Source organism: Cygnus atratus, chromosome 7, assembly GCF_013377495.2.
Source record: "Cygnus atratus isolate AKBS03 ecotype Queensland, Australia chromosome 7, CAtr_DNAZoo_HiC_assembly, whole genome shotgun sequence".
Taxonomy (NCBI): Eukaryota; Metazoa; Chordata; class Aves; order Anseriformes; family Anatidae; genus Cygnus; species Cygnus atratus.
The window spans coordinates 21,432,185-21,457,177 of NC_066368.1; the positions used below are offsets into that span (position 1 = coordinate 21,432,185).

General features: G+C 46.7%; 2 protein-coding genes and 1 non-coding gene across 3 annotated transcripts in view; all 3 read left to right on the forward strand.

Annotated features, from left to right (window-relative positions):
- The first annotated feature begins 5,187 nt into the window (after positions 1 to 5,187).
- On the forward strand, positions 5,188 to 18,992 carry CWF19L1 (CWF19 like cell cycle control factor 1). The gene is made up of 14 exons (XM_035545583.2): positions 5,188 to 5,270; positions 5,374 to 5,458; positions 5,889 to 5,967; positions 7,655 to 7,756; positions 8,517 to 8,731; positions 11,508 to 11,626; positions 12,337 to 12,421; positions 12,969 to 13,109; positions 13,564 to 13,675; positions 14,725 to 14,804; positions 15,728 to 15,937; positions 16,694 to 16,810; positions 18,580 to 18,677; positions 18,765 to 18,992. The coding sequence occupies exons 1-14, from the start codon at positions 5,251 to 5,253 to the stop codon at positions 18,907 to 18,909; spliced, it is 1,608 nt and encodes a 535-aa protein (XP_035401476.1). The 5' UTR covers positions 5,188 to 5,250; the 3' UTR covers positions 18,910 to 18,992.
- LOC118247864 (small nucleolar RNA SNORA12) lies at positions 16,388 to 16,530 on the forward strand. Its single transcript, XR_004778599.1, has one exon. It is a non-coding gene; the product is annotated as a small nucleolar RNA SNORA12 (small nucleolar RNA).
- Positions 18,980 to 24,993, forward strand: part of CHUK (component of inhibitor of nuclear factor kappa B kinase complex) — a 29,643-nt gene continuing 23,629 nt past the window's right edge. Inside the window, exons 1-4 of the mRNA XM_035545575.2 lie at positions 18,980 to 19,154; positions 19,239 to 19,333; positions 20,350 to 20,464; positions 22,542 to 22,611. Coding sequence (XP_035401468.2) covers positions 19,014 to 19,154; positions 19,239 to 19,333; positions 20,350 to 20,464; positions 22,542 to 22,611 — 421 coding nt within the window. The 5' untranslated portion in view covers positions 18,980 to 19,013. The remainder of the gene's footprint in view (positions 19,155 to 19,238; positions 19,334 to 20,349; positions 20,465 to 22,541; positions 22,612 to 24,993) is intronic.

Below are 24,993 nucleotides of genomic sequence, written 5' to 3' on the forward strand. Positions count from 1 at the left end.
GGCTGGAGAAGGATCAGCAAGAACAACAGGATTAGAAGCAGCTAATACAGACATTGCAACTGGCTGATGAGGTCAATGAGCGGTGAAGGTGATGCACTGCTAATCAATCCATCGTACTCTCCATGCATGGGTTCAAATCCCAACCCCATTGCAAGCCCAGCCGAGGTTGTTTCTCATCTGTAGCACTTGGCTCCTTTTCAGCCTCTCAGTGAGGCAACATGATCTTTGAGAGCAAGCCCAGTTGCAACTCAGAAGACCAAGGATCCTGACAGGCGTCTTGCCTGTTTCTTCTCAACAGTTTCAGAAGATCCTGGCCACAGATGTGTGTTGTTTACTGACATCCTTCTGGTTCTGGGGAGAGTGAATAACCCTCAGGAAAAACTTTATCACCTCTGAGGGCTTGCTACAAAGGACCTGAGGCCAATCCTGAGAAGCACAAGTCTGCAGACCTTAGCAGAAGGTCAGAGCGCAGATACGCCTCCACCAAGTCAATCACACACAGAAAGGAGGGCTCAGAGCTGGAGAGAAATCCTGTTGTGTGTAGGGATGGGGGCTCCCAGACATCTCCTGTAGATCATAGAATCATTAAGGCTGGAAAAGGTGTCCAAGACCTGGACCAAAGATGTGGTCCAACCTATACCACCAATATCACCCACTAAACCATGCCCCTAAATACCATGTCCAACCTTTCCTTAAAAACCCCCAAGGGACAGTGACTCCACCACCTCCCTGGGCAGCCCTTTCCAAGGCCTAATCACTCTCTCTGAGAAGAAATGTCTCCTGATTTCCAACCTGAACCTCCCCTGGTGCAACTTGAGGCCATTCCCTCTAGTCCTATCACTAGTTACCTGTGAGAAGAGGCCGACCCCCAGCTCCCCACACCTCCCTTTCAGGTAGTTGCAGAGAGCAATGAGGTCTCCCCTGAGCCTCCTCTTCTCCAGACTAAACAACCCCAGTGCCCTCAGCCGCTCCTCTCAGGACTTGTGTGCCAGGCCCTTCACCAGCTTCATAGCCCTTCTCTGGACACGCTCCAGGGCCTCGATGGCCTTCTTGTAGCGAGGGGCCCAAAGCTGAACACAGTACTCGAGGTGTGGCCTCACCAGAGCAGAGTACAGGAGGACGATCACCTCCCTGGTCCTGCTGGCTGCACTAGTCCTGATACAAGCCAGGATGCCGTTGGCCTTCTTGGCCACCTGGGCACACTGCCAGCTCATGTTCAGGCGAGCATTGATCAACACCCCCAGGTCCTTTTCCTCTGCACAGCTTTCCAGCCACCCTGCCACAAGCCTGTAGTGTTGCATGGGGTTGTTGTGACCGAAGTGCAGGAGCCGGCATTTAGCCATGTTGAACATCATCCCCTTGGCCTCTGCCCATTGACCCATTCTGTCCAGGTCCCTCTGCAGGGCCTCCCTACCCTCTGGCAGACCGACACTTCCCCCCAGTTTGGTGTCATCTGCAAACTTACTGAGGGTGCACTCAATTCCCCCATCCAAGTCATCAGTAAAGATATTAAAGAGGAAGGGCCCCAACACCAACCACTGGAGAACACCACTGGTGACTGGTCACCAGCTGGATTTAACTCCATTCACCACCACTCTTTGGGCCCAGCCATCCAGCCAGTTTTTAACTCAGCAAAGAGTGTACTTGTCCAAGCCGTGGGCTGCCAGCTTTTCCAGAAGACTACCGTGTGAGACCATGTCAAAGGCTTTGCTGAAGTCTAGGTAGACTATGTCAACAGGCTTTCCCTCATCCACCAGGCAGGTTACCTGGTCATAGAAGGAGATGAGGTTGGTCAGAAGGAGATGAGGTTCATCCAATATGGCTTTGCAGTGGGTCTCTGTGAAGCTGCTGTGTGCTGATTCACACACATCCCTGCCACACCAGGGGAAGTCAGTGGGGTTGGGACTTCATCCAGTAAGGGAAAGTCAAGCTCTTCCCTTCCGAGAACTGCAGAGTTACGGCTTCACAGGTCTTGACTCTTATTCTTCTCGTTCTGCTTGGGAAGTGGAGAATGCATGAGAAAGGAGGACCTCGAGGCTTTGGAGAGTGACAAAAGAGGCTGCTGAGTGCTTCCCTGAAAGTCAGACAGAACCAAATGCATTATATTTTTTAAGCTCCTTCAAGCACAGAGACCCCTTAGTCCAACCTACCTATTCATGCAGAGTCAGCTTGAGCTGGTGTTCAATACACAGTCCACAGAGTTTGGAGTATCTCAGATTTGTATACACAACTTCTCTGAGCAATCTGTTGCAGTGTCTGACCAGTCTCACAGTAAGAAAGTGTTTTCTTGTATTGACATGGAATTTCATGTGCCTAAATCACTTGCCGTGGTGATCAACTCTTGTGCCTGAACGATCTGCAGCAGAGTGAAGGTTCACACTGTACAGGATGTTTTCCTCTACCAAGGAAAGCCTAGGGTGACAGAACCGCTAACAGCTGGCAGCTCTCATGAGAGCAGCTGATGGGGCTTGGGCAGTGCCAGGAACAACAGTGGCCAACCCCCACACTTATAAAAGGAAGCCCTAGAGAGCACTCCGACCAGGGAGGACAATTTATGATGCAGTGTGTGTGGAAGGGCACAGGGAGGACACCTCTTTGAAAGAAGGCTATTGTACCGGCAGAGTGGGACGCTCAACACACATTTAACCCAAGAACCGGGGACTGCTCATTGGTGATTTGCTTTGCTCAAGGGCACTCCTCCTACCTGAGCCTTAGGGCAGAATGTGCAGAATTCATCCAAGAGTAAAGAGCTCCAGCTGGGGGTCTGCACCATCTACACCAGTGCTGGCTGATGCCGCCACCCAGATGGAGCTGCTGAAGGGAAAGACTGCAGTGCACACCTCAGAGTGGAGATAGTGTCTAGATCTTTCTCTTGTGGCAGGGATAGGCAACAGACCTGCCTGCAAACACGTGCCCAGGTGGAGGACCTCCTGGATGGCTCAGCTGCAGGAGGCAGTGAGAAGGCTGTGTAACATCAGGGAGACTCAGGAGGACTTAGCTGGTTCCAAGCGTAGTCTGTAGTGGACCCACAGCCAAACAAACAGAAACTCCCCTACAAGTACACAGTGAAGGGAGGGAGGCCAATAATGCGGAAGAATGGAAGCTTGCAGTGGCAAGGACCAGCAGGAGGAAGAGGCTTCCCTCACAGCCTGGAGTGCCCTTGCAGAACTGCTTCACTGCTGGCTGGACTGAAGAGGAAGGATCTGTCACATCAGGGGAGACTCGTGCTGACTAAGCCAGCCCAGTCTTCTCCCTCTGTAACAACCAGGGACACCAAGAAAAGGCAATCTTGTGATAGTTGTAGGTGACCCTCCTCTAAGAGGTATGGAGGCATGCATTTGCTGACTTGACCCACTCTCAAGACAGGTATGTTACCTATCAGGGGCTCGTATCAGGGATGTCATCATAAGACTTGTACAGCTCATTGACTATTATCCACAGACGTTGTTTCATGTGGGTACCAGATGATAGATGATAGTGGCCAGAGAGGAGAACTGGCCGCTCCAGGGTGTTGTCCCAGGACCAGAGTCCCTAAAGCCAGCCACGAAGACTGCTAGCTACTGAAACCCAGCCCTGGCCACATCCCATCCTGGCTGGCCCACAGACTCTGCGTGGGCTGAGCCAGGAGAGAGGAGACAATCCCCCAGGAGCTGCAGCCCGCGGAGCCTTGGGCTCTCTGTGGGTGGCAAGAGGAGAGCAGATGGCTGGACCCCCACAGCTGTGCAGGGTCCTGGAGGTAGCAAGGCTGGGCTTGGTCCTACCAGGGCCTGGCACCTTCAACTGCTGCCAGTTGCTGCTCCTGGCCTGCCCTAGGGAAAGGTGGCATGCCAGCCAGAGCCTCTGGGGACAGAACGGAGTGAGCCCTGTTATTTGGGCACTGTCCTCTAGCCCCTAGCCCCACAGGAGGAGCTGACACACACTGGGTGCTATAGGCACAGCAAGGGCATGGGGGCCTCCAGGCCAGCTGGGGCTGAGGGATCCCAGCTGCTGAGCGTGTGTGAGGGCAGTGGCTTCCCTCTCTCCTGGCTGGTAGGCTCAAGGTGGCAAGGCACCGGCATTGCTGGAGAACTGTGGGACCTCAAGGTCTTACAAGAAAGTCCCTGCCTGACTGCCTGAGAGCTTGCTCTCAAATGTGGCTGGCTCCCTGCCTTTGAAAAGTTCTATTTTGCACCAGCCCAAACTATGTTTGTGCTTTGAAAGGCAGGAGTGAAGGGGCACCTCTAGCACTGCTAAGATGTTTTGCATTTGTCACTTAACCCAGTGCTGGTAACACAGCAGCGTTCAGCCTGCCCTGCCATCAGGCAGGACCCCCTGACACAGTGAAAACTAAATAACCAAAGTTATTAGGCAGGTATTCTTTATTACGGCACTGGGTGTGGGGGGAATCGCTGCACCTAACACACACACACCAAGGGTTACTGGCAGTGTGCTTATTTTAGTGGGCTAAATACATATTCATTTTATTTCCCGTAAGTCTCTTGCATATTCATCAGGTCTCCGAAGAATCATTAACATAGGTTCCCGCCCCTTTTCGCATGGGTACTGGAGTCCTTGGGTGGTCATCTGGCGTTCTCTGGTGGTCTTTTGATGAAGTCCAGAAGTCTTCCTCACTGCTAAACTTCTGACATTTCCTTTCTCTGACAGACTTCATCAGTCAAGCCAGTTATTGCTGGTTCCATTGTCTATGCATACAGTCTTTTACTCCCGTATATTTGGGATCATTAACATACAATTGTGCTAGCTAAGACCTACAGAATCAACATCCTTTATCTTGTTCCCTGTCTCACCCCAGGCCCTTTTCTACAGATCTGCCTTCCAACTAGTCGCCTCCAGCACATCCTAGTGCGTGCGACTGCTCTTCCCCAGGGGCAGAGCTTTGTGTTTCCCTTAACTGAACCCCACGAGGTTTCTCTCGGGCTGGTGAGGTTCCACAGGTTGTCAACGCAGCCTCAGACGCTCCCACCGATTTTGTGTCACTTGCGGCTGTGCTAAGGCTGCAGGCAGTCCCCAAGCTGCAGAAGGCCTTCACCAGCCTGGTGAAGAACATTTCCCCTCCCTAAATCCACGCAAGCAGCTCCTGCTGCCTCTCTGGCGAGCCCCGGAGCCCGCTGCGGGAGGCCGGCACAGCCCCGCGCCGCGGACGAGCCCAGCCGCTCCCGCCCGGCCACCTCTGTTTCTCCCGCTTGGTGGCGACAGCGGGGCGCTTTGGGCGGCGCAGCCGGAAGGGCGGCCGCGCCGACCGGTTCCGAGATGGCGGCGCCGCTGCGTGTGTGAGCGGAGCGGGCTCGGGTCGGGGGGCAGCCGTGGGCGAGGAGGCGGCCGAGGCGCGGCGGGGTCGCGCCGCGGCAGCCGCTGAGGTGCTGTCTCCCGCAGGCTGGCGTGCGGCGACGCGGAGGGGCGGCTGGAGGCGCTCTTTGGGCGGGTCCGGGCCATCCAGGACAAGAGCGGCCGCTTCGACGTAAGGCTGCGGCGGGGCGGGGGGAGCGGTGCCGGGGCGCGTCGCTCCGCTCGGCTCCCTCCGTGGGCACGGGGCGGAGGCTGCCCCGGGGGTGGCTGGCCGTCCCCCCCCGGCCTGTGCCGTGCCCGTGGGCGAAGGGGCTGGCGGCGGGGTCTTCGCAGGCCGTCGGCCTTGCTGGCCATGCGCCGAGGTGCTGGGGGAGTAGAAGGCTGCAGGCAGGGCATGCGGGAGAGCAACTCTTCCTTTTTTAGGTTTAAATGCAGTAAAGTCTCCCTTATGCCTTTAATTCTTGGCATCAAAGACCAGAGAGGTGTTTCCTTGCCAAATGAAATAGTATTGAAGAGATGCATGTCATGGTGTGGTGAAACATCTTCCTGAGTGTACCTTGCTGTGGGTCTGTAGCAACTCTCACTTTGTGCGATGTTTTTAGATGCTTTTGTGTGTTGGGAATTTCTTTGGCTCTACTTCAGACACTGAATGGACAGAGTATCGCACAGGGGCCAAGAAAGGTAAGGAAGAAGTTGTTCTGGATGGCATATGCATTAATGTGCTGAGGATTGTCCTATTTAGCAACCCACTTACTTGCTTCATTGTGACAGGTGTTTGAATTCAGTTGTACAGGTTGCAATGTTAGAGTAGTTAAACGGAGCTAAAGTAGGAAAATGCTATGCAGGAGGGAAAGATGGGTTTATTTTAAAATCAAACCCATTCCATTACCAGTCCCGTGCTCAGAAGCGTGAGGATGTATGTCTCTAAGTAGTCCTTCCATGGCTTGGGCATCAAAGGTGGTTTTCTGCCAGTGGGTGTGAAAAATGCTGCATGGGCTTCTCCTCTGCCTCTTTCCACATGCCTCTTACAAGGGAGATGCTCTCTCATGATGCACTTTCATGAGTATTTGTTCCTCTTTCCTTTTCAGCATTGCTCTGGCTCTTAACTCTGGCACAAGGAGAGCCAGAAGGGAGCTGGGGTTCTGGCTTTCCTGTTCATCTCTGCTTCTGTGTCGCTCCCCAGAGTTACACTCTGGCTTGTGTGAGCTGTTTGGATGACAGTTGTCCTGTATGCAACTCGTAGATGAGGACTTAGCACAGGGAGGCTAATCAGTTTCTCGTATCATTTGGTGATGGGAGCTGGAACTTCAAGCACAAGTCTAGCAAGAGCTGTGTCAGAGTTGCTATACGGCTGCAGCTCTCTGCTCCAAAGTAGGAAGCTATCGCTGGATTTCATTCAGGGAAGAGCTTAGTATGGCCTGACCATGTGAGGTGTTGACAGGCTTACTGCCATGCAGGTCTGGCAGGAAATCTACAGGAGGTGTCTCTGACACCAGCCATTGCTTTTTCTAACTTTTAGTAGCCTGAGAAAATTGATTTATCCAAACAGCATAAGTACAATCTTTACTGATCACTTAGTTGTAGAAAACTGGTACTTCACATTGTTTTTATTTTTAACATATATCCACTAGTTCCTGGCCTTGCAAGGGGTATGGTTTGTGCGCATGTTGAGAGGGAATCATAGAATGGTTTAAGGTTGGAAGGGACCTTAAAGATCATCTAATTCCAACCCCCTGCCATGTACAGGGACACCTTCCGCCAGCCCAGGCTGCTCAAAGCCTCATCTAGTCTGGCCTTGAGCACTTCCAGGGATGGGGCATCCTGTTCCAGTGCCTCACCACCCTCAAAGTAAAGAATTTCTTCCTTATATCATGTAACAGGTTCTTCTGCCAAGTGAATCAAAACTATGATGTTCTTGACCTTTTTCCCTAAGAAAAATGTCAGTGGTTTGCAGCCATAGGAATTTAGATCAGCTTAAAGTGAATCACCAGGTGTCCGTGTGTTGTAGTATTTACCTAACGTCACCCTAGGCAAGATGTGTGTTCTTAGGGCTGTGGATCACATAGGAGCAGATGATGCTCCTACATAGAACATCATATGCAGATGGCAGAGCTAGTTGTAGTTAAACCAGAGGTTGCTCTCAGCTGGTGAGATAAGCATTTTTTGAAGCAGCAGGCTTGGGGGCCTTACTTTGAAGGAAGGTTACTTACTTGTTCTGGGCTTATTGCTTTTCATCCCGCTGCAAAGGAGGGGGTGTCTGGATGGTGAATTGATGGCTGTGATTCCTAGTATATATGGACTGAGTTTCTCTTAATGTACTTGACTTACACCAGACCAATTGCCTGACCGATTGCCTTTTCTCCCTCAGCTCCAATTCAAACCTTTGTGCTTGGCGCTAATGACCAAGAGACTGTGCGCTATTTTCCAGATGTCAGTGGCTGCGAATTAGCTGAGAACATCACTTATTTAGGTAACATAGTTGAGTGATGATGCTTTCATGAAAGTTTTGTGATTTTCTGCTTCAAGCCCATTCTCTTTTCTGGAAATTTTAAGATGGTGTTTTTTATCCTGACACTCAGACAGGAGTTGAACTTCACATTGAAAGGCTGATATTATCTGCTTTGTAAAATGGGAAAAAGCACAGTTTTTTATTGTTTTCTAACACTCTCTGAACTTTGCTAACCAAAATAAAGAGTGGTTTAGAGTCTTGTGTGAGAACAATTTATTCCTGTCCCGTGTCCATCTCTGTGCGGTGAAGGTTTCCTACATGAAGCATGATTTTGTTGCGTTCTAAGACTGTATTGGAGTAGCAGAGGTAAGTATCATCTTTAAAGGTAATGAAGCTATAGCAAAATGAAAAGCTGATTTCTTTCTAGAATGCTGCCTGACAAAATAGTAACAAATGAAGGCACTTGCAGTTGGCTTTTTTTTATTCAGTCTTTATACCAAGCTTTCGATATCGATTGATTTTTGGGAGGTAAGGTAGCAGTGAGGAAAGAAAAACTGGGAGTTGTCTAAATGTCTTCTTCACTGTCGTCACGGTTTGTTGCACTCTTTATTTGTTGCCATTGCACTACAGCATGTTTATGAACACAGAAAATGATCTATCCATAAGTAAAGTTTCAGTCAAAGTAAGGCAGGACTGCTAAATTTGGTCCTCTGTTTACAACACAAATCAGATTTAAACACTGCAAGTAATCTCTTAAGTGCTTGCCTGTGTATTCATGCAGGCCGTCGAGGTGTTTTCAGCAGTACCTCTGGACTGCAGATTGCATACCTGAGTGGCACTGAGTCCCAGGATGAGCCAGCTCCTGCCTACAGCTTTAGCTCAAAGGATGTGACAGAATTAAAGACATCTTTGTTATCAACCCCAAACTTCAAGGGTGTGGATATATTGCTGACGTCTCCATGGCCCAGAGATGTGGGGAATTTTGCCAATAGTCCGGTAAGTCTTGTGTTTTTCGGTGGAATGAGTTTCCAGATCAATTTAACAAATGACTGCCTTTCTGCTTGTTCTGGCTGTTAGCAGAAGGACCCTTCTCTTTGCTGGAATTTACATAGGTAAGGGCTTTGGGGGATAATTGCCTAAAAGAGCTTTCTTTCCATGGAGATTACTAGCATCTGTGTAGAAAAGTTGGGGTCCAGTAAGTAAAGCTTACAGCAAGGTGCTGTGCTCAGACTGTGAGGCTGTACCTCCTGGCAATGCTGCTCCCTTGGAATCATTATTTTCTCAGCAAAGTCTTTCTGAGTCCTACAGACTTGACCCCCCTGGGATCCTGGCTTTGCAGTTGGAAGGCTCAAGTGGAAATGTTTGGTTTGCCTTGGTTGTGCAAAGGCAAAGCCCATTGCAGGAAATGACCCCACAAAAAGCCCAGGATTGCAGTTTTCTCCATAGTCTTCTGTAAGCCTTCAGGCTGCCAGGGTGCTAATGCTGTTTCATCAGATATAAAATTCATCCTAATCCTTAGATGTCTTTACTGCTGTCTCTGGAGTGAGTAATCCTTGCTCATTCTATAACTGGTCATGCTTTACCTTAAACTTAGGTTTCTGGTAATTTTTATTTTTTTTAAGGAAACATCACAGTTGTGATAATGATGGAAAGGCTAAGTTATTATTTCCTTGAATTTTGTTTGTTGTGTTTTTTTTCCTTGTACTTATATTATTTTCTTTAATAGTCCCTTCATGGCACTGTTCTGTTCTTGTAGCTCTACACATTTAATCTAGTCAACATGAGTCTCTTGAACCCCAAAGCAGTGTTCTAAAGCAGGACTTATCGGTGGGTTTAAGTAAAAGCTGCTTGCTCTGTTTTTACAGGTTACTTCAATCCAGCGTTGAGAGCTGGCTTAAATGAAGGTGATGGAGCAAACTGCTCTGGTTTGAGAGTCATTTTTTCCCTTCAGTTCTTTAATTGTTAGAGGAAACTTGTGTCAGGCTTTCTCTGTACTTTCTCTGTCCTGGTGCCTCTCTTGCCAGCTGTCCTTGTCAAACACAGGCTGCTGCTTAAAACTTGCCTCAGATATAGAGAGTATCTCTTGAGCATTTTTCCCTTTGGCACTGCAAAAGTCCAGAGGTATAGAAATGTTGCTTGTGAAGAACCTGATCCAACCTTTGCCTTTTGTGGATGTTGCTATGAGAGGGCCGCAAGTGTTTTTCCAGTATGTCTTTTTCCCTCTCCACCCAGCATTCTTGATACTCCTGAACTTCAGCTTTACCAAAGTAGCTGTCAGTTTTGTCATTTACATCAAAGTTGAATCCCACTCATTGGGCCATCTCCAAGGGCTTGCTAAAGTTGAGAGTGACATTGGATGTTCTGTCTCTTCTTCAGCAATGAAGTTAAGGACAGATGGGGAGGGGGATTTGTGAAATTTCAGCGTGTTTTATCTTTCTGTGATGGAAAAATCAGAGTAAACAGCTTTCATTTACTCACAGCTTTTGCTCTGCATTCAACTGGATGCAGTTATTGTGGGGCCATGCCGTTAGTCTCTGTTGAATGCTGTGTTCTAACCACCTCCCTTATTACTTGATATCAAGTCATCTTTCTCCACCTTTCAAAACTTTTCAAGTGTTTGTGTTTATTTCCTTAGGTCAGTTGTACTAAATGGTCTGATTCTTCCTCTGTCTGGATTTCGAGGGTGTTGTTTAGTTTGTGTGCAACTTACAGTTGTAACTGTTGCTCGGCAGAAATGACTTGCCAGTCATAACTCAGATGATCTGAAACCTCCCTGGAGAGGAATGCTACATATGACAAACTGACAACTTTTTGCTTCCTCTCAGCATCTTCTGACGTGCAAAAGGGAGACATGATCCTCCCTGTAAAAGCATAAAAATTGTCTTCCCAGGCCCCTCAAAAAGAAAACATCTACAAAACAATGAAACAAATAAAAAAGCTAACCCCACAAGACTAGGTGGCTGGAGAGAATCAAGATGTAGGGATGTTCTACGTTAAAGAAAAAAAATGTGTCTAGAAATCCACATGGGGATCCTCTGTAGTAGTTCAGCATATTGTTTTGATCTTGGTTTCCTTCAACATTAATTTCTGAAAACGTACTCACTTGGATTAAGAGATGAATATGTTAATAATGATATTAAAATAGGCATCTTACTGAAATGTGTAGTTCAGGACCTGAAGATTTCTGTAATAAATCTCTGAGATTCCCTTGTTCTCTACTTCACTTCTCAGTAATGAAGTGACTTTTCAGGCTAATAAGGAACAGACAGGACAAAAATAGCCTTCACCCAAGAAAATAGTTTCAAGTCTGCTCTTTGTTGGTATTTTGGTTTGCTCTGATGTCTTAGGGGCAGGAGTGGGATAACATTTTGCTTCCTCAGGAAACTTCAGCATTTTCTTATTCGCTTAACTCACGGACTGTAGCTCTGACATTCTGGGCATGTGCTTAAAACTCATTTTAATGATTTTGATATGTGTTGCCAAAACTCATTATATGCTGCACTGGCTTCACAAGACCAAAAGAAGAAGAAAAAAGGACGAATTTGAATTGGTGAAATGAGTAGATACAAACCTTGAGCCCACAGAATGGAATAAATGAGTAGGCTTGGGTTGGAGATAAGAGATGAAGCCATTTTTACTTTCCTGCTACGAGGAATAGCAACAGTTGTAGTCATAACCTCTAAGTTTCCAGCAAGCATTTTGTTATAAAACAATTTCTTTTCACTGTAACCTGACAGAGTTTTTAAAATAAAACTTGTTTTATATTTTGTAGGGAAAAATAGATACCAAGAAATGTGGTTCCACATTAATATCTGATCTAGCTGCAAGTCTCAAACCAAGGTATCACTTTGCTGCATTGGAGAAGGCCTATTATGAAAGACTTCCTTACAGGTTTGTGAGACCCTCTGAAATCTCATTTATTTTGTAATGAGAGTTCAATTTTTGAAGGACACAGGAGGAAATCTCTAAAGTAATTTTATGAAGTCACGCTACTCCTTTAAACCTCTCACTTTTTTCAACGAGTCAAGATTGTTTCTCAGATATCTCTTATGACCATAATGCCTGCTGCCTCAAAAATTGTACTATTGTTGATGATGCTGATTCAAGTATATCGCTGTGAATCTGATGTCAATTTAGTTGCCCTGAGTCCTATTTCAAAATCGTTCAGTCTAATTTAGGGGTATATCTCTAAAGTGTATTGTGGAAGAGCTCTCATATGGTTAAGAGTTAAAACTTCATATACAAAATGTGACTAGTGACATAAAGAAGGTGTCGGAACAACCTACAAATAAAACTAAGGCTGTTTTTGTGAATGCTGCGTAATACCCTTGCCACAGCAAAAACACTTGGAAAATGTAGTTGTTTTCAGTCTAGTGAATTGTCCTCTTGGCTCCATGTTTGGTCTGCCGTGAGATGCCATTTTGGTCTGCATAGCTGTTGGTCATTAGATCCCATGAGTCTTTCTGTTCTCAAACCTTCTCGTTCCCGGTGAAAGCCTTCATGTGTTTGATGTGGTATCTGAGTGCCTTCGTGGAGGACATGTGGTTTTCTCACTGTCCTTTACATATGTGCCAATACAATCACATTTTGTTTCCCTACAGAAATCACACAGTGCTACAGGAGACCCCACAGCATGTGAGCAGGTTTATCGCTCTTGCTGATGTTGGCAATACAAGCAAGAAAAAGGTACTGGCACTCTTGAATCTTTCTTCGTTTCTCAAGTACAAATAATAGGGCAGTAACCCCAAATTTGGCTAGTCAGAAGACAGTGTAAATCACTTAAAAGCTCTGCTGAAGTGGAGGTGTCTCACTTGAGTAACATCATTTGCCCATCATGTCAAAAGGGTACCGACTACAAGATGTATTTCGAGACACCTTTGTTTCTCTCTACCTGGTCAAATGGCATTTAGCTGTGAAGACTGCTACAGAGGAAAATGGTTAGAAAACTGCCATTCCTTCCCCTTCCTCAGCTGCTTTATGTAATTTTCCCTTCCCATGGGCTGCTTTAGGAAAAAAGCAAAGTTCTATGAGAACCCTTACAAGTTGCTTAAAATATCTTCTGGGTTGAGATGGGTGTTTTGTTTGTGTTTTTTTTAACCTGTTTCTCTTCTCCCCTTAAGAAAGTTACAGAATATTGGTATAGAGGGACATGTTGGTAGTTTAGAACTGACCTCTTCAGAGCTACTGTCGTAGCGAAAGCTTCTTGCATTTGAGCAGTCTGTTTTCTTTCCAGTATCTCTACGCATTCAGCATTGTTCCCATGAGCTTGATGGATCCTGCAGAGCTAGTGAAACAGCCACAAGACGTCACAGAAAATCCATACCGAAAGTCACGAAAGGAGGCACAGAAGACCAAAGCACTTGTGTGTGCAGAGGTACTGCTGCACTCAGCTGCTCTGGTTTCACTCTGTGCTCAGGTGTTCTTTCTGATATTACTGCTTGATCAAATGATTTCAGACTCCATGTGAGTCTGCTGTGAGTCTAGCCACAAAGAGATAAAGCCATCATTTTAGCACTGGCTGTGAAGTGAAAAGAGATATGAATCATCTGTAGAATTGAGCAATTCTGAATGTTGGACATAAGGCTATGCAGGAAAATGTAGCAATTTGGGGCAGCTCTCCCATAACTCTTTCCCCAGTTGAGGCTATGTATCCAGGCTGGCAAAGACTATTGCATGACTGGGAGAGCTGAAGCTGTCCTGATCCAGGATATTGATGTTTTTCTAGATGGATACACACTTCTTCAGGAAAACAGCAGATTCTTGTATGCACTGTGACTCTCTGGGATGCAGGTATAGTGAATGGGTTTTGATTTTCATTTCCTAAACAGGAAGAACCAGCGTGTCAGTTTTTCTTTGATTTGAACAAACATCAAGGAAAGAAACGTCCCTCAGATGGGAAAGAGAGAGGGAACTCGCAACCTAAGCAAGCCAAAAACCCCTGTAAGTCTGTGGATGCTTTTTTTTTTTTTTTTTCCCTAAGAGCTTCTTTGAAGGCACTGGGCTATCTCACTCTTCATTTTTCTCAGTCTGTTGGGCTATCTATGATATCACTTTGCTAATGTACTAGGTAATGTAGGTATACAGAGGAATGAGCAATCCCTTGTTTCCTAAAAAACTGGCAATAAACAGATGAAAGAAAAGTCAAAAATACAGTTTAAAAGTTAGTTGAACTGTGAGTCTTGGGCTAATGCCATTTACCCTGTGAACCAGACTGGCCTCTCAACTTGACAGCAGGCAGTTCTGCAGACCAGCTTGTTCTGTGGGACGTAGCGTGCCCTTGTGCACATTCATATAACTTCCAAAATCTTCTGGAGCTTCATGTGGTACAAAGGGAGCCTCAATACACTGTTTTGCTTGGAAATGAACCCTTGTCTTGGACCTTTGGTTACCTCCCGTGGTTCTTGAGAGAGCCCTATCATGTATTGCATTTGCAAAGCTGATTGTCTGTTCCTGTACAAAGCTTGTGGAGGAGGGTGTGAATGTAGTGTTTGACCCTAATGAGAGGTCTAGTTTATCAATGCCAACAGTTTATATTAAAGGTCAGATCAAGTATTGCAATTCGGGTGTGAATTCAGATGTTTTGAGTGTGAAGAATAGGCCAAAACAAGCATGTCTGTTTGACAGCATCTGTCCTTATATCTGTACAGTAATTTTAACTCATTTTGATTTGTGTTTAAGTTGAGTGGTGCTTTTTTATTAGTGAGCTGTAATCACGAAATTCTTGGACATAGTGCTCTTCCAATAAATCAGAGCACTCAATGGGAATGGCATTCAGCAAGTTTGTGACTCTACCACCTGCTGCTCTCTTGCTGGAATTTCCCAGAGGCATCAGTTCTCTGGTCAGATCCTATTTCCCAGGGCTGTGACCTTTTGATATCTTCAGCACTGCACCAACTGGGAAAGGTGGCCGGAAAATTCAGCTCTGCCAGACCTTGTTCTGACCAATGAGCTTTTATCTAACACTTATTCTTTTTCCTTTCCCAATAAAGCACAGCCCACAGGGCCCTGCTGGTTCTGCCTTGCCAGCCCAGAAGTGGAGAAGCACTTGGTTGTTAGCATTGGCACGCATGTAAGTACCCGTAGCAGTTTCCAACATGACAGCAGAATCATGCTAATGCGTGGCAATATAAAATACCTGTCTCTAACTTTAAATGTTAAAAAAGAAGCAAGCAAACAATCTGTTTGGAACTGACTCCTATTTTTGTTTTCAGTTACTTCACATCCCCCCTACAGAAGACATAGGTATATAGGCAGAGGTCTTTTCAAGTATGAAACGTGGCCCTGTTTTGCTCCATCAGCAGAGCTGAGTTCTAGAGCCTGAAGAGTTTTTGCTGTGGCAATCTTCACGATTTGCTTCCATTACTGTCAGAACTTTTCCAGTATGAACTTGTTGTAAACTGGGACCTTGCTGACAAGGGGATGCATTGTCTGGAATTATGCCAAAAGTTCCTGCATTGATTGGTTTCAATATTGTCGCATGTAGATTAAGCGGAAGATGAGACAGCTTTTAAGTCAACATTTCAAAGTACATCATGGAGGTTAATTAAGTCGTTGGTATATTTATGTTGCCTCAAGTTGTTACTGCTGTATGGAATAATCCACTTCAAACTGCTAGGACATGTTTTTAGTTTGAAAGCAGGTATAAATTTTCAAGTGGATTTTCCTGTCATGATGAGAAATTCTAGCAGCCTTGGTGAAGTTCACTCAGCTGTTTTCCTGCAGGCCTTGCATTCTCTGGCATTCAGAAGAGTGTTATTTATTTATTTATAAATTTAGCAGTTCATTTCTCTTTCTCATTCCTCTAGTAATTTATTGATTGCTATTGAACAATCCCTAATAAGTGACATGGGGTAAAAGACTGTACTATTCCTGAGGTAAAACAGCTAGGCTGGGGGATACCTAGAGCGCAGCCAGAGAGCACAAGTAAATTTCCACAGCATACCTGTAAGTGTTGCTTGCAGTGAGTAACTGTTGTGTATTGTGTCACTCTAGTGTTATCTTGCTCTGGCCAAGGGTGGCTTACTACCTGATCATGTGTTGATTTTGCCTATTGGGCACTATCAGTCGGTGGTTGACTTGTCTCCAGAGGTGATGGAAGAAGTGACCAAGTACAAATCTGCCCTGAAGGAATTTTTCAGAAGCAAGGGGAAGAGATATGTTTTATTTGAAAGAAACTATAGGAGTCAGCATCTGCAGTTACAGGTATGGTTTTAGTGTAACCTTAAGAGAATATAACCTTGCACTTGAATAAATTGAAAGAGAAAGCTCACCTTCAGCTTTCCCTCTTCATTCTGTGCCTTTCCAGAGTACAGGGAGAAGTCATTCTGCCCACAGATAGAGGCAGAATAAAAATAAAACCAATGTGATGGTTCTGCCACAGCCCTTAAATTCTTCCTGGTACAGCAGCACAGTGTTGACTGTGTTGAGTGGGTAAGGAATACTTTTCCCTTGGACCTGATTTTAAAAGCCCACGGGGTTTCCAGACAAGTTACGAGACCTTGCTCTTCGTCTGATAGGCTCCCATGGATACAGAAGCTCTTGGTGCTCACAGTGTAACTGGAGTAGACTGAAAATCTAAGGATATATGCAGAACTCTGGTCATTGTCATACCAACCCTTTGGTTTTATTTTCTTTGTATATCGGTCAGTGGCCTGTTGTGGTGGCTTCTGGATTTGGCAGATCTGTAACTGTATCAGAGCGGCCTTGAACTACCACAGAGATCAGAAAGGAGGGAGGCTGTGCTGAGAACTTTTTCAGACTCTTAGTTTTCAGCTTTTTGTTCACCTCCGACAGAAAATCTCTCATAAGTTTAAGCCTGTACAGGGAGGTGCTCACCGTTCCTGTTTGATGATGTCGATCAGAACTGAGGAGCATACCAGCTCCAATGATGGATTGATTTGCTTTTTGCAAGTCAGTTGTTTCACTCATCTCTTTGGAAATGTTGTCTCCCCTCTCCAGGTAATTCCTGTCCCATTGGACTGTACTTCCGAAGACATTAAAGAGTCCTTTATTACACAGGCACAGGAGCAACAGATTGATCTATTAGAAATCCCAGAGCACTCGGATATCACGCAAGTATGAGACAAGGTTTCACTTCCACTTTACTTCACCTCTGCCCTGTTGGGGCTTCTGTTTCCCCATGAGATCACTTTGTGGGGTAAGGTTAAGCTGTTGGAGGCAGACCATGGTAGACTTGATTTGGAACCCCCATGCCAGATGTGTTCTGCCCCAGTAAAGTTCCTGTAAACAATGTAAGATGCATTGTTTATCTGAAAATTAAGTGGTTTGTCTGCCTACAGCATTTGTTGACTACCCTTGGAGGGCCTAAAGCGTGGGTCTTCTTTCCATTTGACAGACATCTGTGCTTCTAGGTTCTTTTAGCACTTCTGTCACAATGCAGAATGCTAAGATGTCCTCCAGTTTCTTCAGCATGGCTTTTCCTAGAGGCAAAACTCAAAATACAGCTAAGACACAAGGGTGAGGCACAAACATGACTCAAAGGGCAGGGATTTAAGAAATAGCCCTTGTCATGTTACTTCAGCTCTGTGTAAGGCTTGCTGAACTTACTCCTCCTGAGATCAACAACCCCTTTTCCAGTGTCACTGCACATCAGGTAGTTTTAATTTCCATCAGATAAGAATTTTAAAGAAATCCTGTTACAGTGAGAGAAGTGAGTCAGCAGGGACTTGGGCTTCTTCTGTGTCTACCAAGTGGTCACAGGGAGTCCATATCTGCAGCAGGAGCCTGAAATAGCATGCACTGTGCATGCTGGTTGCTTTCTTAGCCATTACAATTGCTTATAGCCACCCTGGCAAGCTTTGAGGCCAGTTTCTCAGCTGAGAAGTACAAATGTACTCTCTTCATGTAATTTTCCTTTCTTCCTCTACAGTATAGCATATTAGCATGGGATGGCTTAGCCATGCAGTTCTGATCATTTGTACCCAAGCTCTGTTAATTAATGTCCCTGTAGTGCTATCTGCAGAATTAAACTGCAACAAATATTATAGTAGTGTACTATCCAGTGCCCTGTGTGGCAAGGGTAGACAGTGAACCCAGCAGAAACCAATCATAGAATCATTTAGGTTGGAAAAGATCATCAAGTCCAACCGTTAGCCTAGCACTGCCAAGTCTGCCACCAAACCATGTCCCTGAGCACCACATCTACACATCTTTTAAATACCTCCAGGAATGGGGACTTGACCACTTCCCTGGGTAGCCTGTCTAAAGGTTGCTTCACAACCCTTTCAGTGAAGGAATTCTTCCTGATACCCAACCTAAACCTCCTGTGGCACAACTTGAGGCCATTTCCTCTTATCCTCTCGCTGGTTGCTTGGGAGAAGAGATGGACACCCACCCCACTGCAGCCTCCTTTGGGGTAGTTGTAGAGAGCAACGAGGTCTCCCCTGAGTCTCCTTTTCTCCAGGCTACGAAACCCTAGTTCCCTCTGCCTCTCTTCATAAGACTTTTCAATCCACCACTTCCTTATATTTGGAAGTTAACTTTTTGAGATCTCCACTGACGCAGTTTGGAGTGTGTGCTGCAGTCTGGGTTTGCTTGTTTTGTTGGGCTCCCATCTAAAAGTAATGGAGCAGGAGCCTCTTGCGAGGCAACGCCTGCTCTTTAGAGTAGCTACCAGACATGGATAGGCTCTGCATGCGTTTTCAAACCAAAAGGCTTGAACTTGGGGGTCTGTATGGTCTCGGAGAAGTGCTGGGGGAAACACGAGTTCCCTTGGCACCTAGGGAAGCAAGTGGTGAGGAATCGGCAGGGAAACCCATCCCAGGAGGGCATCTGCTTTGGCGATCGGAGCGCAGGCCTCAGCCTCCTGCTTCCCCTCCCCGCAGGTAGCGCGGCCGGGCACGCCATACTTCTACGTGGAGCTGGACACGGGCGAGAAGCTCTTCCACCGCATCCGCCGCAGCTTCCCGCTGCAGTTCGGCAGGTGGGCGCCTCCTTCTCCCTCTCCCCCCTCCCCCGGCCCCTCCGCCGGCCGCTGCCCGGCGCTGAGGCGGCCCCGTTGTGTTCGCAGGGCGGTGCTGGCCAGCCCGGCCCTGCTGGCGCTGCCGGAGCGCGCCGACTGGCGGCGCTGCGCCGCGGGGCGGCCCGAGGAGGCGGCGCAGGCCTGCGCCTTCCGCCGCGACTTCCAGCCCTTCGACTTGGCCCCGCCGGAGTGACGCCGGGGCGCCGGGCGGGCGGGCGGAGGGGCGGGCGGGCGGCTGGCGGCGCTGACGCGGCAATAAAGGCGGAGCTGCCCGGGCGCGGAGTCGGCTGCGGCGCCATGGAGCGGGGCGCGGAGCGGGGCCCCCCGAGCAGCGGCCCGGCGCTGCGCGGGCAGCCGGCGGCGAGCTGCGGGCTTTGGGAGATGCGCGACCGCCTGGGCACCGGCGGCTTCGGCAACGTGTGCCTCTACCAGCACCAGGTGGGGCCGGGCGGCGGCGGGCGGGGGGCCGGGGCCGGGAGCCGGGGCCGGGAGCGGGCCCGCTGACGGCGCTGCGTCCCGCAGGACACGGGAGCCAAGGTGGCCGTCAAGTCGTGCCGGCTGGAGCTGAGCGTGAAGAACAAGGACCGCTGGTGTCACGAGATCGACATCATGAAGAAGTGAGTGCGGGGCACGGCCCTCGAGTCGCCTCAGCTGCGATTCCCAGCCCTTGGGGTTTTCCCCGTGGATGCGGCGCTGGGTGCCGGGGCCTCACCCGCCTGACCCCATCCTTGGGATGCAGGGGGCGCTGGGCCCTGCCAGCAGCCCTTGTCCCCCCCAGCCCTCGTCGTGCCGCGCCTTGCTGGCCTGGTGGCAAAGGAAGCCGCTCGCAGGCAGCGCTTTGGAGCCCAGTCTGAGGTGGGACGAGGGGGTTGCCGCTCTCGCTCACATTTTCACACAAACCTGTTAATTTGCTGAGCACGGACGCTCAGACACGCGTCTGCAGCTGCTTTTGTGTTGGCTTCTAGGGGGGTTGGGATGTGTACAGAGGAGGAATTTGTCTTCAGGTTCTCCCTGGTCTGTTTGTCATGGAATCACAGAGTGATTTTGGTTGGAAGGGACCTTAAAGATCATCTAATTCCGTCATTGTTCCTAGCAGTAGTGAATTAGAGGTAGTTGGGGGGCCCCTGCTAGAATTCAGTTGCAGAAATGAATCCTTTATAGTGTACGTGTGTTTTACCCACCTGCTTCCACCTCTCCCATACAGTTAGACAATATTCTCAAGAAACCCCTGGGCCAGAAAGAGGCTGTACCCATATGCAGAAATAGAGACACATACAAAATGACTTTGCAGGGAATGTGCAGGAATCCAGAAACCTGGATCTTTAGCATCAAAGTCCTATATCTTGGCTTTGAGATGTTTCTGTATTCATAGAATCACAGAATCATTGAGTGGCTTGGGTTGGAAGGGGCCTTAAAGATCATCTAATTCTAACTCCCCTGCAGTGGTCAGGGATGACACAAAGTAGAAATTTTATGCCATTGGATACCAACTGGTAGGTAGCACTTCTTAGCAAGGATATGTTTGGGGAACAGAAATTATACCTGGAACAAAAAACCTGGTTAGCTGGCAATTTTTATTCCCGTTCTTCCAAAAGAGGAGTTGGAGTTTTCATCAAGATCTCCATGTGCCTAGGTTGAACCATCCCAATGTAGTAAAAGCCTGTGAAGTTCCTGAGGAGATGAACTTTCTTGTTAATGGTGTTCCTCGTCTGTCAATGGAGTATTGTTCAGGGGGTGACCTCCGTAAGGTAATGTCTGCTTTGCTTTGCACTGTGTAGCAAAATGAGTGCGATTAATGCTATGTCCATAGCCATGGTCATCTGTGAAACCCTGTACGTTCTGTGGCACTTCTCTTTTTAGTACAAGTGCAGGGAAGTAAACGTACAGTGATCATGATTGGGGAAATAAGGTTTGCACTACTGAAGCCAGATGACAGACAGCAATCCGTATTACGTTATCTTGAAGCAGTGTATCCTCTCACAGACCTGCTTCAGCATTAGTGCAGCTTCCTGCAGCCTAGATCCTAGCACCCAGTGTGTCTGACTTTGTTGCTCTGTGTCTGTATCTGTTTAAAATTAATTTGTGTCTCTCTGGTGTTGCGTTGCTCACAGCTTAAGGAAGAATTCTTTCGTACTGGGTTGGGGCCACTAGGATTTCAGAGGCTTTAGCAGGTTCTTTCTTGCTGAGCTGGGAACTGCCCCCTCTGCAAAGCAGCAGCACTCAAGAGGAAGGCAGGAGCTGCATGGCCAGAGAGGAGCTTGTGCTCCATTTCCATTGTAGATAGTTAAGTTCAGGAAGCAGCCGTTTGTTTACGGATGAAGAAGTAAATTTCTGTTGCTTAATATCTGCTTAGAAGTTAGCTTGTATAAGCGATCGGGGAACTTTTTTTCTGTTAAACTTTTGTTTTCTGGAACTACGTAGCAGACGAACTAGGAAATGTGAGCAGATGTTGAATGCAGTAACTGCGTATCTGTGACAGCAGTTAATGTGTAACTTACGTAGCCTCATTTTATTTTTTAGTGCTGTTTGAAACAATTGGGACATTAAGAGGCTGAAAGGTTGGCAGTTAAAGGAAGTGGGTGCGCATGAAAATAGCATATTGCAAAGAAAATTCCAAAGAATTGTGACAGTTGGGTGTTATATTTATGGAGAAGTTTTGGGGACACTTAAAGGTAGATTGGAGTCCAAGAAATTTGGGGTTGTATTAGCTCTATCTTCAGTGCAGTGTTTAATTTCTAATGCGTAGATAGTGGTACAATTTAAGAAGTAAGATGTTTTATTTCACTTGATCATATGTAATGCTTTGTTCCTTAAAAAAATAACCATGGTTTCTTAGTTCTGATCCTACTCATCTTTGAGTCTTTCTCTTCCAGTTGCTTGGCATTGTGTTTTGCACTGCTGTTAATTTCTCATTACACATCCATAATCTTCCATAAAGACAGCTTCTGTATATGGGCTATGCACACATTTTTTGTTTGTGCTTTTTTAGGGTAGTACTGTGGGCTCTGAGCCTGATTTCTGACTTTGCCCCATCCTCCTTTGTTGCTCAGTAGAGCAACACCCAGAGTTCAGGGAGCAGGATGGTGAAGTTTGGTTTCTCTTCCTGTAGAAGTCTGACTGCTGCTTGTGCCTGAGATGTTGGAAGCAGGCAGAAGTACAAGGATACATCAGGTGGCTGCAGAGCAGAGGGTACCTCAGTCATTTATAAAAGTCCTCAGTGAAAAAAAACAGATCACATGCCGGTTGATTCAAGGGCGTATGCGCTGTCTGAGACAGTAATTTAGGAGGGGGTGGCCTGCAGTGCTTCTGCCACACCTTTTTCTAGAGGAAAAATACTCAGGGCAAGGGAGAGGAGAGATGGAGCACTTTAGAGTGGGTGCAGAGCTGAGACTCCAAATCGTGGTCCATGATCTGCTTTTTACTTCAGGGTTAACTATGTGGTTGATCTCAGAGTCAGCATGCCTGAGTGCTGAACAGCTTCTTGACATTTTGGGAGAGCAGTCAGGAAAGAGACCGTGCTCCGAAACAGGGCTTGGTTAAGTTGCATGCAGCCCTGCCTGAGTCTCTTGCCTTCTGATGGCTTTTATGCTTCTGTGCTATTATTCTAGCAGTCCAACTCTTTTCAACCCTGACTCAGTGCAGTGAATTTTTGTTTGGTCCAACTTGTTTTCTTTCCTCCCCTCCCCTCTTTTATTTCACTCTGTTCAACTAGAGTTACATTTGAGCTATGCTGTTTTCTGTGTCATGTTGGCAGGGAATGTAAGATGACATTCTAGACTATTAACTGTTGCATTATGAGTGTAAACATCTTTTTCTTTACTGTAGCTGCTAAACAAACCAGAAAACTGCTGTGGACTTAAGGAAAGTCAAATACTGTCTCTGCTTAGCGACATTGGTACGTAGTCTACTGCCTTTCTTGTTTGTTTGTTTGTTATGTGTTTATTATGTGTAATGGCATTTTGCTTTTTTAGCTGACCCTGAGAAGGGTACTAACAAGATCAGGGTGCAAAAACAAATTGGGCTTTTGTTCCAGAGGAAGGACCTTGTGTCTGTCCCTCCTGATCACAGAGATGAGAAACAAGCACTAATGATGTGTCTGTGGAAAGGGACTGGAAAAGATGTGTACTGATCAGTTGTGGGTAACCGTAGCATTAAGGTGGCAGTTTTACTGTTCTGTACGCTCAGTTCATGGCTCTGCAGATGCCAAGCTCCATGTCAGCTGAAGCAACTTGTACATGCCTAAAAGCAAGAAGCAATCTGAGAAGCGCCAAAGTTGCAGTGTGGCTTGTCTGTGTGGGGTTTGCTTAGTAACAAGGAAATTGTGTTTGGTGGAAAAAAAAAAAAAAAAGCCATTTCAAGTGGTGGGTATGACACCACTTGAAAAATCACAGGAAACTGTCCAACTCAGAAGTGTTGGAGGTGCGGATCAGGTGTGTGAACTCAAAGGCCTCTCCACATTCACAGCCTGTTTAGCAGCATGCTTCTCTCCTTCCAGTGCTCAGAGGACTTGCAGCTGAATTTCCCAAATCAGATGGAACTCCCATCTTCCTTCATCCCTATTCCTTTTCCACATGCAGACAGAGTTTTGCTGCCTTTGTATTAAATTCGTGCTATAGCTGCTTTTCTGTCTCTGCAGTGGCTCCCAAGGCATTTGAAAATGCTATGGAGAAGAAATGCACAAGTGAAAAGCTGTTAAGTGTGTAAATGAGTGATAAATCAGTGAAGGCTGGGGGCTTGGCTCTGACGGGATAAAGCGTTGAACTGTGGATAAGGCACATGGGTTGAATTTTTCCCTTATAATAATCCCATAATGAATTTACAGGCCTGGCTGGTTATTACTAGGCTTCTGGATTAACACAATTAGCAGTCTGAATACCTTTTGCATAGCAAAATTTAAAATACCCTGTGATGGAGATAGGAAGATACACTACCTGTCTTGGGCCTTTCACAGGATCTTTTTCGTTTATTTGTTTCCACTTGGACATCTCCAAGACTGAAAAATCATGACTTTAAAAAAAAATAAAATTGGATTTTGAAAGTCTTTTTTTGTCTATGGATTTGTCCTGTGGCAGATACTTAGTAGAAAACCTTTTATTTAGCAGCCTGCATTGTTCTTTGGACAGACTCAATTTTTCCCCTTCTCTCTGGTGGGATTTGTGCTGTGTTTCTTTTTTTGCTAGTGGCTTTACAGTCACCTTAAGGCAACTTGCCACAAGGCAAAATCCTGGCCTTTGCCTTTTCTTGGGTGCGTGCTCCTGTTCCCTCCAGCCTCACCCATAACCATGTGAGGAGTAGGCTCTGGAAACCAGCCTGGCTAAAACCTGATTTATTTTTTTCTTGTGCATTTTCCAGCTGGATCAGCTCCGGGATCAAGCTGATCACACAGCCCGATAAATGCTTGTGCTGCCATGGAAGTTGTGTCTGGGAGAGGAGAGTTCAGGAACCTGTGTTCATTCTGGGGACAGACCCCATGTAGATCAGCTTAAAGCAACCATGGAATTACGTTTTTAAGGGTGGGAGTGACAAAAGCAATGCTGCTTTGAGCACACCGGTTCCGCAGCAGGAGAGGGGATTCCCTAAGCCAGTGAGTTCAGTGCTGCTGTTACTGATGGGGCTGCTGCTCCATGCAGTGCTAAGCAGAGGCTACCCAGACATGAGTCCTTAGCTCCAGCTGTGCTTCTGTCTTACCACAGCTGGACAATCCCCTCCCTGAAGTAATGATATGCACTGCACTGCTTCAGGGAGCAGTGCAAGTTTGAGACACTTTGTAAGCCACTGTTTGGCAGTACTTCTAGGTCAAAAGAAAGCTGGACTTGTTTCATTTACGTAATGAATGTCAGTGCTTTCTTACAACAATATTTTGCATAACGTCTTAAAAGTATAAATAGGCCTTCACATTATCTTGTCTTAATTTAACAATGTCTTAGAACAGAGGACATGTAGAGAGGTTTCGGGCAGTCTGCATGTTTTAGAGATCTTTTTCTTGTCTGGATGTCGTGGTTCATTTTGTAACTGTACAGTTTGAGAAGAGTTCATCTCCCTTCTCTCTCACCTTTAAGGCAAGGGATTTGATCTGTGGTTATACCACAAGATCTAAACCCCACAATGGGCTCCATTTTTGCAGAGCAGAGGAACAGGGCTTGTTTAGTCCTGTATCCATACACTTAAAGCTTATAAATCTAAGTCAAGTTCTTAGTGATGCTTTTAAATGAAAATACACTGCTGTCAACCCTAAAATCGGAGACATTAGATTTTTATTAACAATGTCTTTAATCAG

Bases quoted from the DNA above. Each gene is read 5' to 3' on its own strand.
- CWF19L1 (XM_035545583.2), top strand. From the start codon at position 5,251: ATGGCGGCGCCGCTGCGTGT. The intron at 13,110-13,563 runs GTACTGCTGCAC...TTTCCTAAACAG, and splicing joins AAGCACTTGTGTGTGCAGAG to GAAGAACCAGCGTGTCAGTT. The intron at 13,676-14,724 runs GTAAGTCTGTGG...TTCCCAATAAAG, and splicing joins TAAGCAAGCCAAAAACCCCT to CACAGCCCACAGGGCCCTGC.